General features: G+C 36.5%; 1 protein-coding gene across 2 annotated transcripts in view; it reads right to left on the bottom strand.

Moving 5' to 3' along the window:
* Nucleotides 1-13981, bottom strand: part of LOC132293194 (peptidyl-prolyl cis-trans isomerase CYP21-4) — a 32360-nt gene extending 18379 nt beyond the window's left edge. Inside the window, exons 1-5 of one of the 2 annotated variants that reach the window (XM_059790569.1) lie at nt 13737-13981; nt 7049-7252; nt 6849-6888; nt 6382-6432; nt 5899-5984 (exon numbers count right to left, since the gene is read on the bottom strand). In XM_059790569.1, coding sequence (XP_059646552.1) covers nt 5899-5984; nt 6382-6432; nt 6849-6888; nt 7049-7200 — 329 coding nt within the window. In that variant the 5' untranslated portion in view covers nt 7201-7252; nt 13737-13981. The remainder of the gene's footprint in view (nt 1-5898; nt 5985-6381; nt 6433-6848; nt 6889-7048; nt 7253-13736) is intronic. The other variant, XM_059790559.1, reaches the window with a different exon arrangement.
* Between the last annotated feature and the right edge of the window lie 231 nt (nt 13982-14212).

Genomic DNA, 14212 nt, shown 5'->3' with positions numbered 1-14212 from the left:
GAAGTGACTCACTCTTGACATGGGATCTTTATATCCCAATAGAAGTATGTGCTGGATTTATTAACTAAGACAAGGAAACTAGAGTGTAAACCAGTGGAAACTCCCATTGAATGGAATCACAAGCTTTGTGAAGCTCAAGAAGATGCGGTGGTGGATAGAGAATCCTATCAGAGATTAGTTAGCAAACTAATCTATCTTTCTCATACCAGACCAGACATAGCCTATGTTGTAGGAGTGGTGAGTCAATTTATGCACAATCCAAAAGCAGTACATCTTCAAGCAACACATCGAATTCTACAGTACTTGAAAGGTACTCCAGGAAAGGGAGTGTTGTTTAGAAGAGGAAATGAATTGACATTGGAAGCATACACGGATGCAGATTATGCCGGATCAGTTGATGACAGAAGATCGACTTCAGGCTATTGTACATTCCTCGGAGGCAACCTTGTAACGTGGAGAAGCAAGAAGCAGAATGTAGTTGCAAGGTCAAGTGCAGAAGCTGAGTTCAGAGCTATGGCATTAGGAGTTTGTGAGCTTCTACGGTTGAAAATAATTTTGGAAGATCTGAAGATTGCATGACCTATGAAGCTATATTGTGATAACAAATCAGCAATTAATATTGCACATAACCCTATGCATCATGACCGCACCAAGAATGTGGAAGTAGACAGACATTTTATAAAGGAGAAGTTGGATAGAGGACTGATTTGTACACCATTTGTGTCAACCGAGGGTCAACTTGCAGATGTGTTAACTAAAGGATTAAGTGGCTCTGCATTGCAGTCTATTGTTAGCAAGCTGGGAATGGAAAATATCCACTCACCAGCTTGAGGGGGAGTGTTAGAATCACTAATTATGGTATGAATAGGTTGTGCAGATATTACAGCTCACTAGATGGGGAGAAAACGTGTATTACAGCTGTATATATGTCCTGTAATTAGAATGTAATATCCCTGATTTATAGGGATTGTATTCTAGGAGTCTATATTCCAGATTTGTAGGCTGTTGTTTGCCTATATATTTTTTCCCTGTATGTTGCTAAATAAAATAAAATTCCCATTATTTCACACTCTCAATTCTCAACAATTCTCTCTTGTTCGCTCCCACATTCAGTTGATTATCTCTATTTCTCTTTGACTTCAACTCACTATTTCTACGGTTTAAACCGGAAAACCCAATTCTGATTTTGTATTGTAGAGAGAGAGAAAATGCCCAATTCTGATTCTCTCTTGAATAGTTCATCCCGGTATTCTTTAATGGAATTGAAGATGATGATTAATAATTATTTTTTAATGTGATGGAACTATTGCCTATCTTTTAGTGTTTGTTTTACTGACTAATTCAAGGAAGGAAGGAAGAAAGAGAACTGAGCTTCAATGGAGATCCCAACAAGTGTATGTGTTGCCCTCAAAAAGTTATTTTTTTCTTTACAATACAAAATCAGAGAGTTTTTCTAGAACCCAATCATAGAACTCCGGATGGAAGGTGATCGGAAAGGGTATGGCGAGCCATGGAGTAAGGATCCAATACCAATCGCAGACACCATCAGGAACAACATTCAGCTACGGAAGAAGCAAAAACATTGAGATCCAAGGACCTCGATGATGATGAGAATGAAGAAAAATGAGATAGAGACCCATAACCCAGCTTTCTATATGTTACTAATTACTCCGTCATTCTACTATATTAATCAAACCCATCACCATCCGCGACTCTCAGACACCATTTTCTTTTCTAAGTTTGCTAATGTTTTCCTTCTCTATCCATCCAAATCCAATAGATAAATTGTTGGAGAACTCTTGCAATAGATCATGTGCAAATGAAGGAAGGGATTGTTTGACGCTAGAAATCAATATAACCAAACAATTGTAATAAGGTTGAAGATGAAATCAACCGCTGAGTTTGCAATTAAGGACGAAGATGAAATCAATGTCTGAGTTTGGATCAAACAACGATGAACCGCAAGTTAGCAAGGAATGATTCAGTCTATATATATATATATATATACATATAACGTAGTCTGTGATAGCTTTCATGCATATAACTGAAGGGAAGGATTGTTTGCCGCGAGAAATAGATATAACCAAGAGTGTACTATTATGATAAGGTTATGAACTTATGATGTGCTGTCCTTTTTTAATTGGTCAGTAGGATTGCCTTGCCACGTCAGTATATCAAGTTGGAAAATAAAAGAATAGCTGCCCTTCAACTTGAGGGAAAAAAAGTTAATTACTTTTTCCGTTAACAGTTGTTGACGGATTGTCCTAAAGCGCAACAATTCTATAGTTCTGGGGGTTATTTTTAGTTTAGGGGGGTTTGTTGCAATCGGGTCATAGTTTGGAGAGGTTTAATGCACTTAACCCTATATTATATGTATTTGAGGAAATCAGTGGGTAAAGAGAAGAGGTAGAGAGAAGATGAAGAAGACACACTTATGGGTATTTTTGCAATTTTAAAATAATAATTATTAGTTTTTAATTTAATATTAAATTATAAGGTCAATTTTGTCTTTTCACAACCCATTTAACGGGGATACGGATATCGGGGTAATATGATCAAATTTGTTAGTTCAGGGACCTATTTGATTTTAGTGGGGGTTTTATGCACGATTTTGAAAGTAGAGGGGGTTTTGTGATTTTAACCCTAATTTAAAACTTAAATTCATGCAACAAATCAAGAAAACAGCCTCTGCATGTAGAGCCCAAAGTGGCGGGAGCCTCGAGCACTAGGTTTGCCCTTTTTTATTCATGCAGTAAATCTGAATCCACTCAATCCATCATGCTATTCACATAAAATTGATCATGTGCGTAATATAAAAAGTTTTAAATCAAAAGTGTGCAAAGGAGAAAGATTTTTTTTTACGAGAAACCCTAAGGCAAAAAGCCACGGACCTAGACCAAACAGATCAAATCTACTATAAGAACGAAATCTACACCAGGTTAACAGTTCATAACCCTATAACCCCTAGTTACCTCTCAACATAGACTGATCCACCAAACTCTTCACAGGAGTTTTCAGGCGCACACGGTCTGCTCTGGCAACAGATGCTGCTTCCTACATAATCTGCTTCTTCTCTAGTACTTTGATCTCTCAGTTAGTCAATCAACTCAATCTCTGTAGAGTGACCGAATCGTGTTGAATTCCAATTAAGCTCAGGCTGCTCAGCAGCAAAAGTTGATCCAATAAATATAAACACACTAACCAATCTAGAATGAATGATGACTGATGAAAGAAAAACAAAAGCTGTTTTCTTCCACTCTCAATACAAGCCTTTCTATGTCTCTTAGGTTTTTCAAAATAGGAGTATCTATAGACAAAATAAATAGTTTTATAGCTTTGGCTACTGAACATATGAATAGAGAACAGACATTTATGCCGCAGAGAGAACTCTTTGTTCTGTCTTTCGAGTTGAAAGAATTAGGGTATTAAAGTTTTAAACTAAAAAGGGAACTTGATTTTCGCAATGCTCAATCGATCGAGGAGAGTGTCGATTGATTGACACTAGAGAACCTCAAAGATACAAGTTTCCAAAAACTTAAAAAGCATATCAAAAAGGATTTTTAGGAATCAAGCATAAAATCTAAGAAACCCTAATTGATAATTCACAAACCTAATTTGGTGAGTGCATATATGAATGTCAATTTACCATTATACCCTCAGCCTTGAAGATTACCTTTTTGCCCTTGAATGTAGCTTCAATACCTAATCTTCCCTTAGACGAGAGGTAACTAACTTAATACTACTAACTTTCAAAATTATAACTAAAACCAAAAATCAAATTAGAGACTTTTGGATACAAAAATCACTAATCATAAGTCCTATTGACCTAACATGGTCAATGATGTTGAAAAACACTGCTATTATAGTTTCAAACACCTATAGAAAAAAAAGGGGTTATTTTTCAATGTGATCCCCATTAATCGAGGATTCCGGGAGGGGCAAATTGGATACATACCTAACCTTTAAAAATTTTTTGCATAAAGTGACTGCTCTCAAATCCAAACAAACATCCGTATGCTTGAAAGCCTGAAACATTTCACCACTGCACCAGGTAATGGCCCATACCTTTAACATCTAAAGGGGGGAAAGGAAAAAGAAAGAAAAAAAAAAAGAACCATATCTTGGCGTGTCTACAAGTGTCAACATCATGTCAACTAGGCTACTTAAAATTTAGGATTTATAAGGGACACTGACCACATGTCTAGAAGTGTTGGAGAAATGCCTTGTCTGACATAGTACTCAACACAAAACAGCTCCCCTATAGATAGTCCATCCTACTTAATTCTTGATCTAGAGAGGTCTTAGCCCAAGTCTACATTGGCCTTTGTTTAGGGCCAATGTAAAAAGGTATTGTTTTGATGATCTTTTTCTCATTCTAGTTTGTTTTGTACTTCAGAAAGTAGATGTCAACTCATGGAATGTTCCTCAAGGCATTCCATGAAAGAAATGTGGCTGCTTGTATATTTTTTATGCTTCACTTTTCTTGCATGTGGATGTGAGAAGTATTCTTTATACACTCACTGAAAAGTATAATAAATATAAATGCAAGAAGCTCTGCATCTTGCTAAAGTGAGATGTCTTTGCAACTCCGGGGAGTTAGACCATACTGAGAAAACACTCTTCTATTCCTCTCTCCTCTTTCTTTATCTAGTAAATAATTACTATTTAAGAGTTTTCCTTGCAGGAAGGATTTATTCCTTGTTCTCTGTTCACATTATCATCTCTCTCTTCCATGATTCAAGGAGGTTAGTCTCCTAGTTATTAAAAATTGAGAAGAAATATTATTAGCCCCTTTTACATTACAAGAAATCTCTCATTACATTAATCTCGACTTCATTTGTGGCTTGCCTTTGGAGTTTGACCTTTCTGACCTGCCAGCAGGTAATCGTAGCAGATGTATAGTTCTACTATAACTATTATATTCACTTTCTTCACGTCTTCAAATGAGTTAAAAACAAAATAAAAATAAAAATGAGGCAAAGCAGCTCGTACAAGATCCACATTGAGAAGCAACTGAGAAATTGTAGGAATAAGTACCCTTCAGCAATCCTCCTTTAATTTACCAAACTGAACATGTTTAAGACAAGAAACTCATTTTCTGTCACAAACAGTCAGTGCTAGGAGACTGCAGGCTTGAAAAGGTCCATCATCATCAAATGCTGGATAAAGGGATTTGTACTTGTATAACTTTCTCACGAAATGTTACATTCAAATTTGGCTTACATTAGAGCCAACTTGAGTGTGCATTTGCAGGATATTTAATATGGTTTAAATAAAGTAATTGAAAGATGAAAAGATTTCAGGTAAATCTATTGAAGATTTAATGGATGAAGATTTGTTGACTTGTTTGGGCTGTCGGTGTGTTCGGTAGCATTGTTCTTTGTCTTCTCTCTTCTCTAATCATCATTCACACTTGTTGTTACTCGTCATCTCAATGGCAAGTTGGGCATTCATGCTCTAACTTGAGGGGGAGTATTGAAGATTTAATGGAGGAATCAGTGGAGGAAAATCTTTCGGTAATTGATGTTGTTTCCTATTATTGAAGATTTGGTGTTACTAGAGGAATCTGTGGAGAAAAATCCTCCTTGTTTCCTATTTTCTAATTCTTTCCATTCTCATAATTTATTCTCCTATATAAAGGAGCCTCCACCATTATATTGTATATGAATTGAGAGAGTATTATAAAGGTGATGTAGCCCTTTGGGCTCTTCGTGTCGTGGATGTAGGCCCTAGTGGCTGAATCACGTAATATCTATGTGTTCTACTTGTTTTATTTATCACTTCGCTTCCGTTTTATGATTTACAACAAAATCAAAGAATGACAGCTTCAAGAACCATATTTCCAAATATTGCAATCAACAGAAGTAACCGACAATATTTTGAAAAGATTACACTCACCATAAATCGAGGAATTTGTCCACAATCTCTGGAGAACCATCCTTGTAAAGCTCCACTGTTATATAACCTTTTGATGTATTGAAAATCTGCAATAATAATGACAAAAAATATGTACAACAATTTAACGAACAAAATAGCAAATAAGTTTCCATCTCTGACTACGATATCATGAGTTGGCATTGTCATCATTAATAGATGAATGATTCTTTTCTCCAAAATAGAAAAAAATTCATCATGTTCACACAACTTATACAATTTTAATCACGTGATGAGTTTGTGTTTAAACAAGAGATACTTCCCATTATGTACATGATTAAGATCACATTGTTTAATGTTTATTCAAACACTAGTACATAAATTAATCCATAATTGCAACCACAAGGTCCACAACTAGCATCAATTTATAACCTCTAGCTCTGGAAGGTAACATTTGAACTGAAAAACATAAAAGCAAGCAAACAATTAATTTTTGGAGGAACTTACAGCATAACCAGGGAGATCGTACTTCTTTACATCTACAAACGAATCAGTATCCTGAAACACAAATGGAATATGCTTAAGGACATATGCATTTATTTGGAACTGCTGTTAATTAGAAACGAAAAGAATAATAAAGATAGTAAACTCGACAAAGCCATTTCCCAACTATGTGTCACATTAATAATCAATAGGATCATCAAAAGGCAAAGGAATACATAACAAAAAGTCTAGCTAATGGCGATTGGGAATTCCAAAAATAAAATGTAAAATTCAGCTCCCCGCAATATGGAATAAACTGAGTAACTATGGGTATGGCCTTTACATTAGCACTTTTTGCAATTCATCAAATAATTCAACAAATTCTAGCAGAGATAAGTTAACTTGGTAATAAAAAAACTCGAGTTCCTTATGGCTGTTATTTAAATAAACAAACAAATACGGAAATGGAAAATTGGATTCTTAAAAGGTACCTCAAAATTTGAAAATTCAGTCCTCGCTTGGTATCTTGACCTACAAGCGCACTGGCATATCTTAGAAATTTAACAATAGAGTTCTTCTTAGTTGGAACAAATTTGTAGACTTTCATTTCTGGAAAAAATCTACGAAAATGCCATATGATCAAAGTAACATGCATTGATGTACTGACATCATTAAGAAGAAAACAACAAACCTTTGAGACCAATGCCTGTATGTAGCAACCAAGGACAATACTATCAACACGATAATCAAGTTGCATAAAATAATGGTAGTGACACTAATACGAGTAGGTCCCTTCTTCTTTTTGCTTTGAAGTAGTAAAGTTTGAGGTTTTATTCTTGCCATGAAGCAAAAAGTTTGGCTCTAACGTATCCAGAGTCCCTCTCAGTTACAATGCCTGCAAATCATGAACCATAAACTATAGTCACTTAAACATATTTACAAGCAAGTTCAAAGTTCAAACAAATCACATATTCCAACTAGATTAAGAGGGGAAAAAACACTTGAGTATTCTTTGATAATTGAATTAAGTACTTAATTCTGAATCCTGAACATATAAGAAAGGAATTCAAGGCTCTTCAGGGGGTTGTTTCCCTTCAAATCCCCTCCTTGGTGGCTGAAAAGATAGAGATGTTGAAGAATCTATATATTTAAGCTACACCCTGTCTAACAACTTAAGTGTTTAGACTAGATGATTATTAACATGGTATCAAAGCCAAAGGTCTCGAGTTCAAACCTCAGCGTCATACTAATAAAAAATTGAAAAACATGTGTTTGGACCAAAAGAAGGCCACACGTGAGGAGTCGTGTTGAAGGATTATATAATTAAGTTACACCCTCTCTAACAGCTTAAGCTTTTAGAGTAGATGGTTGTTAACAAGAGAGGCTTCAACGGAACTTCCTATGGGGTGGCATGGGAGAGGAATTCAAGTATCATCTTATTCGGTGGGAGCAGGTGTGTAGACCTCTTCAGTTGGGTGGCTTGGGTGTCAAAAGTTTGCTACCCTTCAATAGGGCTCTCCTTGGTAAGTGGTTGTGGACATTTGGCAGTGAGCGACACAGATTATGGAGGAGAGTCATTTCGTGTCGTTACGGAGAGGAGATAGGCGGGTGGTGCTCTCGTCCAGTTTCTTGTGCCGGAGGTGTGGGTGTTTGGAAATTCATTAGGAATGGTCGGGATTAATTTTCCATATCAAATTCAGAGTTCGAGATGGTAGAAGCATCAGCTTTTGGGAGGACTAAAGATGCGGAGACTATCCTTTGGCTTGTTCCTTTCCCAAGGTCTTCAAGATTGCACCCAATACACATGTCGTGATTGCCGACTGTTATCGTCTTGATAATGGGAGGATTAATTGGGATGTGTGTTTTCTAAGACATTTTGAAGGCTGGGAAGTGGATAATGTTTTTGCTTTCTTGGAGCTCTTATATAGGAGGGAGATAGATGGTGCAGGGCCGAATTCTCTCATTTGGATTCCCTCTTCCAAAGGAAGATTTGATGTCCGATCTCTTTTTTATTGCCTCACGGGATTTTCAAGGTCTGACTTTCCCTGGAAGGCGGTGTGGCAATCGAAGAAACCTCTCAAAGTGGTCTGTTTTTTTCCTGGACAACATTTTAGGGCAAGATTTTGACACTAGATAATCTGAGAATGAGAAGAAAGGTTACTGTGAATTGGTGTTGTATGTGCAAGTGGAATAGGGAGACAGTTGATCACCTTTTATTGCATTGCCCCGTGGCTCACGGCTATTGGAGTCTTATTTTCGGCTTGTTCGGTGTTCAGTGGGTTATACCTAGGTCTACGAGAGGATTGATTGATGCTTGGAGAGGTTTCCATGTGAGCCCTCACACCCGAGTTTTTTGGAGAGTGGCCCCCTCTTATGTATAGTGGTACGGAGCAAAGTATACAAGATACCTCAATCTCGTAGTCTTCGGAAACAAAGTCACAGTACTTCTATCAAATTCTGTCATTATTGGCTTATTAAAATATATTAGACCATCTCTAAACTTATAAGCCTCCTGTGATGAAAGATGGAAGTTGTTGGTACACACGATTTTGGGAAAAACCCAGACAGTCAGACACTAGAGTTGGAATGGTTAATGGGGCCCATTGTGACAAGACTAGGGGCAATAGAAAGCTTACTGAAACAAAATTTCTTTGTTCTGTCACTAACCATTGTAGTGTCTAATTTTGCTACCTCACCGACAAACTCTTTCACGTCGTCTTCAACATTTAATTTGGAAATTTCATTGCCCGGTTGATCAACTATTAATCCCTGCTGTTCAATTCATCATCAAACTTTTTGTCACTATCTTCTTTTAGTGTGTCAAATTCCTTAATTGCATCGTCTTCAACTATAAGAAGTGGAGCAACACAAATTTTTTTTCTGATCAACCTCCATAACATCACTTGATCACTTGTTACTAGAACAAAATTATTTTGATTTTTCTTGATATCACTCTCTTTTTTGTAAAATTTTTCTGTAGATCTTTTGACAGATGGATTCTCTTTTCCACAATTTTGATATTTTTTAAACATAAACTCTTCACCATTTGGTGGCAGAAATTTAGCCATCAATAGCCGTTTCATCTTGTACCACGATCGCACAGGCTATTTTCCTTGCCTCCTCCGATTAATCTGTGTTTGTTTCCACCAAGCTGAAATCCATCCATTAAATTTAAAGGCTACAAGCGGAACTTGCTTGTTCTCGGGTATCTCAAAATACTCGAAAAAGTCTTCAACTTTCTTCAAGCCAGCCCATGACATCTTCAATATCAAGTTGACCACTAAAAGACAGAAGGTCAGTTTTTATCCGAAAATCTCGATGATTTGCTTCAACCCCGTGATCTCCATGTGCTAGAGCAATACCTTCAATCTGATCATCACTCGAATTAGACCAGATGTCTTGTTGAAATTGGCGTTGATTATTAGCACGCTAAAGATGACCACGTTGATTTCCAGCCCTTTGTCGTGGCTGATTCACACCATCAAGTTGGTCCTGATCAAGCCTATTACGAACCTGCACGCGATTCATGGGTTCAGTTAGACGTTCAACTACCGTCTAAATCTCCTGTTTGAGTTCCTGATGCAATTGTTGACATTCTCCCATAGTCACCGCACGTTCTCCCTGATCACCGTCCATAGAGAATGGCTCTGATTCCAACTTGACGCAACGGATCAATGAAAGTAAACAAAATAATTAAGAATAGCAACGTATTCTTTAAACACTCGAATCCACAAAAAGAGATTGAGAAAAACTCTTAGTTTTTTTATAACAATGAAAACTGTCCTAAAACAGAAAATAGAAAACACTGTCCCCGAGCACTGTTCATGTCTGCCCATTCATGTATTACATCAATTTGGATATCAAAGAGCCAAAATTTTAAGTGATGGGAACTTAATAATGAAACAATAACACGCTCAATGGGAATTATGTCTAAAGTTTTTATTTAAATGAACGTAAGTACCTTTATGTTGCGTTTAAGAGCACTGAACTGGGGCCTTGGAATTGGAATTGAAAGAAATTTAGTTCAAACTCTCCTAAACATAGCATTAGAATAAAAGAAATACTACATCTCTCTCCATGCTGTCAACGACTTTCCTCTGTGCCCAGTGAAGTTGTCGGAGTCATTCAGATTACAACAGATTGTCCGGGTCACATATCAGACCTAAGACCGTTTAAAGGAATCTTATTAATCTTTTTGCAGATAGTCATTAGTAAAGGGGATGTAGAAGACAGCATCTCTCTCTCAATTTTCGAATTGAGAGAGATCAAGAATTCTCACTGTTGACCTTAAGGATTTCATCCAAGGACAATCTAAAGGTTTTGATGATAACAAACCATTAATGGTGTTTAAGGACTAATGTTTACATTGAGTGTTATAGATTATTCACATTCAAAGGATGACCTCAATGAAGATCATAAAGTCAATTCCAAGTATTCCATTACTCAAGATCACATCTATGGAAAGCAAAGGAGACAAAAGGAACATGAAGTTGCAAGGAACCAAATGCAAAGTCCATCCAAAGATAGCTTGGACTACAACGAGCAAGAAAGCAACTCAAAGAAAGGAAGAAAGCAAGTCTACCTGAAAGCCAACAAGATCATGGACAAAGCGTGAAGAAAGGGGTAGATAGGATGGTGAGTGTTTATGATTCAATGTCAAAGTATTTATGAATCCATTTGAAACTCATCTCTATAGGACCATGCATATCATATCATCATTCATATGCTCCTATATCCATTAGCAATAGACTATGCACTTCTTTCATGTACAATTGACATATGGAGTCTTTACTAAAGAATGAGTTAGTTCAAGCTTGCATAAGCTTTGAAAGAATTCATCACTTGTGCTAGAAATGCTAAGACCATGCACATCAATCATAAAATTCAAATTGAACACTAAATAAGGCATGAGAAGCCATCATTATCATGAGTTGGTAACGGACATTAGGACCCCAGAATGCGGGTCATGAAAAAAACTGTGTTTTTGGCTAAGTGTGAAAAATTGATTTTTAAAATAATAATTATTTCAAAATAATTTTTCTCGGTAATAACTCTTTATACTTCAACTAGCCTAAATTGATTTTATTAGAATTTTTGACAAGTCTACATTGGTCTACATAAGGATTCATTTTTACCAAAACTGTCGGAAATCCATATTTGTACTAAAACTGAATTTTTACATTTTGATTTTGTTGGATTTCAATTTTCTAGTATTTTTTTCTAAGTTAACAGATGTCCTTTGCACAGACTGTTTCATCTGTTAACTTAGAACAAAATTCTTGGAGCTGCAGTTTCATTTCAGCAGACCGAAATGCATAGGCGAGTTATTTCGGTCGACCGAAATAAAGTAGCTATATAAATCGGACAACCGATTCTCACAGAATGGTTTGGAACAATGGAGGAAGGAGTTGCGGTCGACCGAAAAAAAAAGGTGAATTATTTCGGTCTACCGAAATAAAGAATCATAGCCAACTTAAACCATTTCGGACGACCGAAACACAATGGTGTTTCATTTCGGTCGACCGAACCTGCCCAGATTCGAATCTGAACGGCTATTTTGCCTTGAACTGTGTGCACAACAGCTCTAATTTTGAATTAGGTGCTGAAACTCTATAAATAGAGTAAGGGGACTTCGGGATTAAGGGTTGCTACCATGAAGAAACATCATATAGCATCTAAAGAGCTTTTGTTCTTATATTCATATATCCCATATCATTAGAAGAGTATTGAGCTTCATTGTATTCATATATATACTCTAGAGTGAGCTTAAACTTTGTACTACAAATCTGTGAGAGATTATCTTGTACTGAAAATCTGATATTCAAATCTATTGTAAAGCCTAAGAAGAGGTGTTCTCTTAGCAAAGGAAGAAGAAGCTAGTTGGCTTCAAATTTGTAAGGGTTGGTGTGGCCCAAGGAAGGCTAATAGAAGGTGTTTCTCTTAGCACTTAGAAGCAAAGAAGAGTTTCTTGTAAAAAGTTTGCTCTCCACCCGTAAGGAGGTGCACTAGTAGATTGGGAAGTTTCAAGAGGGGTCTTGAGCCGAGAAGTAGGAGTTTCCGAATCTCGCTAAAATCGCCGTGTGAATGTTTGCAATCTCTCTTCCCTTATCTCATTTATATTTATGCTATTAATTGCTTATGTTTATATCTTGATTATAGCATAATTGTTAGAAGGATTTAGTAGAATTTGACTTGGGCAACACTCACTATTTCATAGATTCATGGACCCAATTCAAATCAATGGGATCTTTCATTCACTTCTTTTTTTCAACAAGAACATTTTTGCCTCCAAAGATTGTGTGTTCTCAATATCTGAAGTATCTCCAATCTCTCTCTCATTCATCTTAATTCTATCCAATTTCTGGGTCTCTCCCCCCCCCCCCCCCCCCCCCCCCCCCCACCCAAAACACACTTTTGTTGGCTTTAATCTTTTGAGGCATTCATAAAATCACACTAACACTTGCGAAGTTAATTTATTACTGTATCTTTTGTTACCTCATTCCAATTATCTATGGATTGTAATTGCATCTTCTTATCCAACCTTCAAATTTCTCCTACTGTTTTCCAATCTTAGGTTTGTTTTCTAAGGGATCCTTTTAGGATTTTCTAAATGGGAATCTCGTTTCACTAGAGGAGAAGATGGACAAAACACATGTTTGAGATCAGTAATTGTAATCTACAGCAGGTTGCAACAAGTATTCCTCCCTTAGGTCCCATGTATTCTCTTGGCATTTGAGTTATCCTGGCTTGCTTTCTGGTCTATTAATGGGAATTTACACTTACTGAGGTGATAATGTTGTTGAGGACAAACAGCCATTCATAAATGAAGAACTTTGCAAGGATTAACTACCTGGACAGATAACAAAGAGCCCCAATGCTACATACAATTCGGTGTGATTTATTCTTGGTGGAATTGGTTCTGATCGAATTGTACATGGAACAGAAGATGATGTTCCCTTTTCTCTAACTTGGGGGGTGTTTGCAATTTCGAAGACGATTTTCATATAGTCGTGTGTAATTGAAGAATCTATATATCTTAAAAGGATCCAACAACTCTATCTCGTACCTAGGAATATGTTTCATTATTTCATCAGCAAAAATTGTAAATAAATATGAGCCTAAGCATCAAAAGTCAGAACCAATCTGGCTCCTGTCTCGATATAAGATTCAAATATGAGAGTTCAACATGATATTCAAACTTCAAAAAACTCTTCACACTATAAAGATCCGCTAATAGAAATACTAACACCAACCCTCAATGACAGCTCACACATATTCAACTCATATATGTATACATCTACATAGAAGATCGAAAATACTAAGAAACTGATAAATAAGCCCTAAATCGTGAATCATGCTCAGTTAAAATGTAAACATACCCTCAAAACCAGAATTTCGAAACCTAAATAGTGAAAGTTTAAACAAATTTCAGTTGATCCAAGAGGTTGAGTTCCGAGGAAGCGTACCCGTGAGATTTATTAGAATTGCTAAATATATCTGTAAAGAAGGAGAGAGAGAAAGCCAGAGAGAGTCGTTGAATCGTTTCGCTAGAGATATTTGGTGATGGTTTATCGAACGACTTTCTTATTTTCGAAAGGTATTTTCGAACGACTTTCGTTCAGTGTAATCTCTGTTCTTCCTGTAGACGTTTCTTTCACGGAAAGTGGGCCCCGCATCAGATTGATTTCACGCGTATTTGTAGAGTTTGAAATCACTAACATAGAGAATTGAATAGTATCATGACCCGTCTTCCACTTATTTACAAAAGTGCAAGAAGGGGGGCAAAAGTGAGATTTTTTTTGTAATTTGGGGGAGTAACACTAAAATTTCATTAGTATATAATTTTTTTAAAATA

Source organism: Cornus florida, unplaced genomic scaffold, assembly GCF_030987335.1.
Source record: "Cornus florida cultivar Cherokee Brave unplaced genomic scaffold, ASM3098733v1 CherokeeBrave_3.0.0_Hap2_Chr01, whole genome shotgun sequence".
Lineage (NCBI taxonomy): Eukaryota > Viridiplantae > Streptophyta > Magnoliopsida > Cornales > Cornaceae > Cornus > Cornus florida.
Note: the sequence above shows the minus strand (reverse complement) of the source record. Positions and strands in the feature narration are given on the sequence as shown.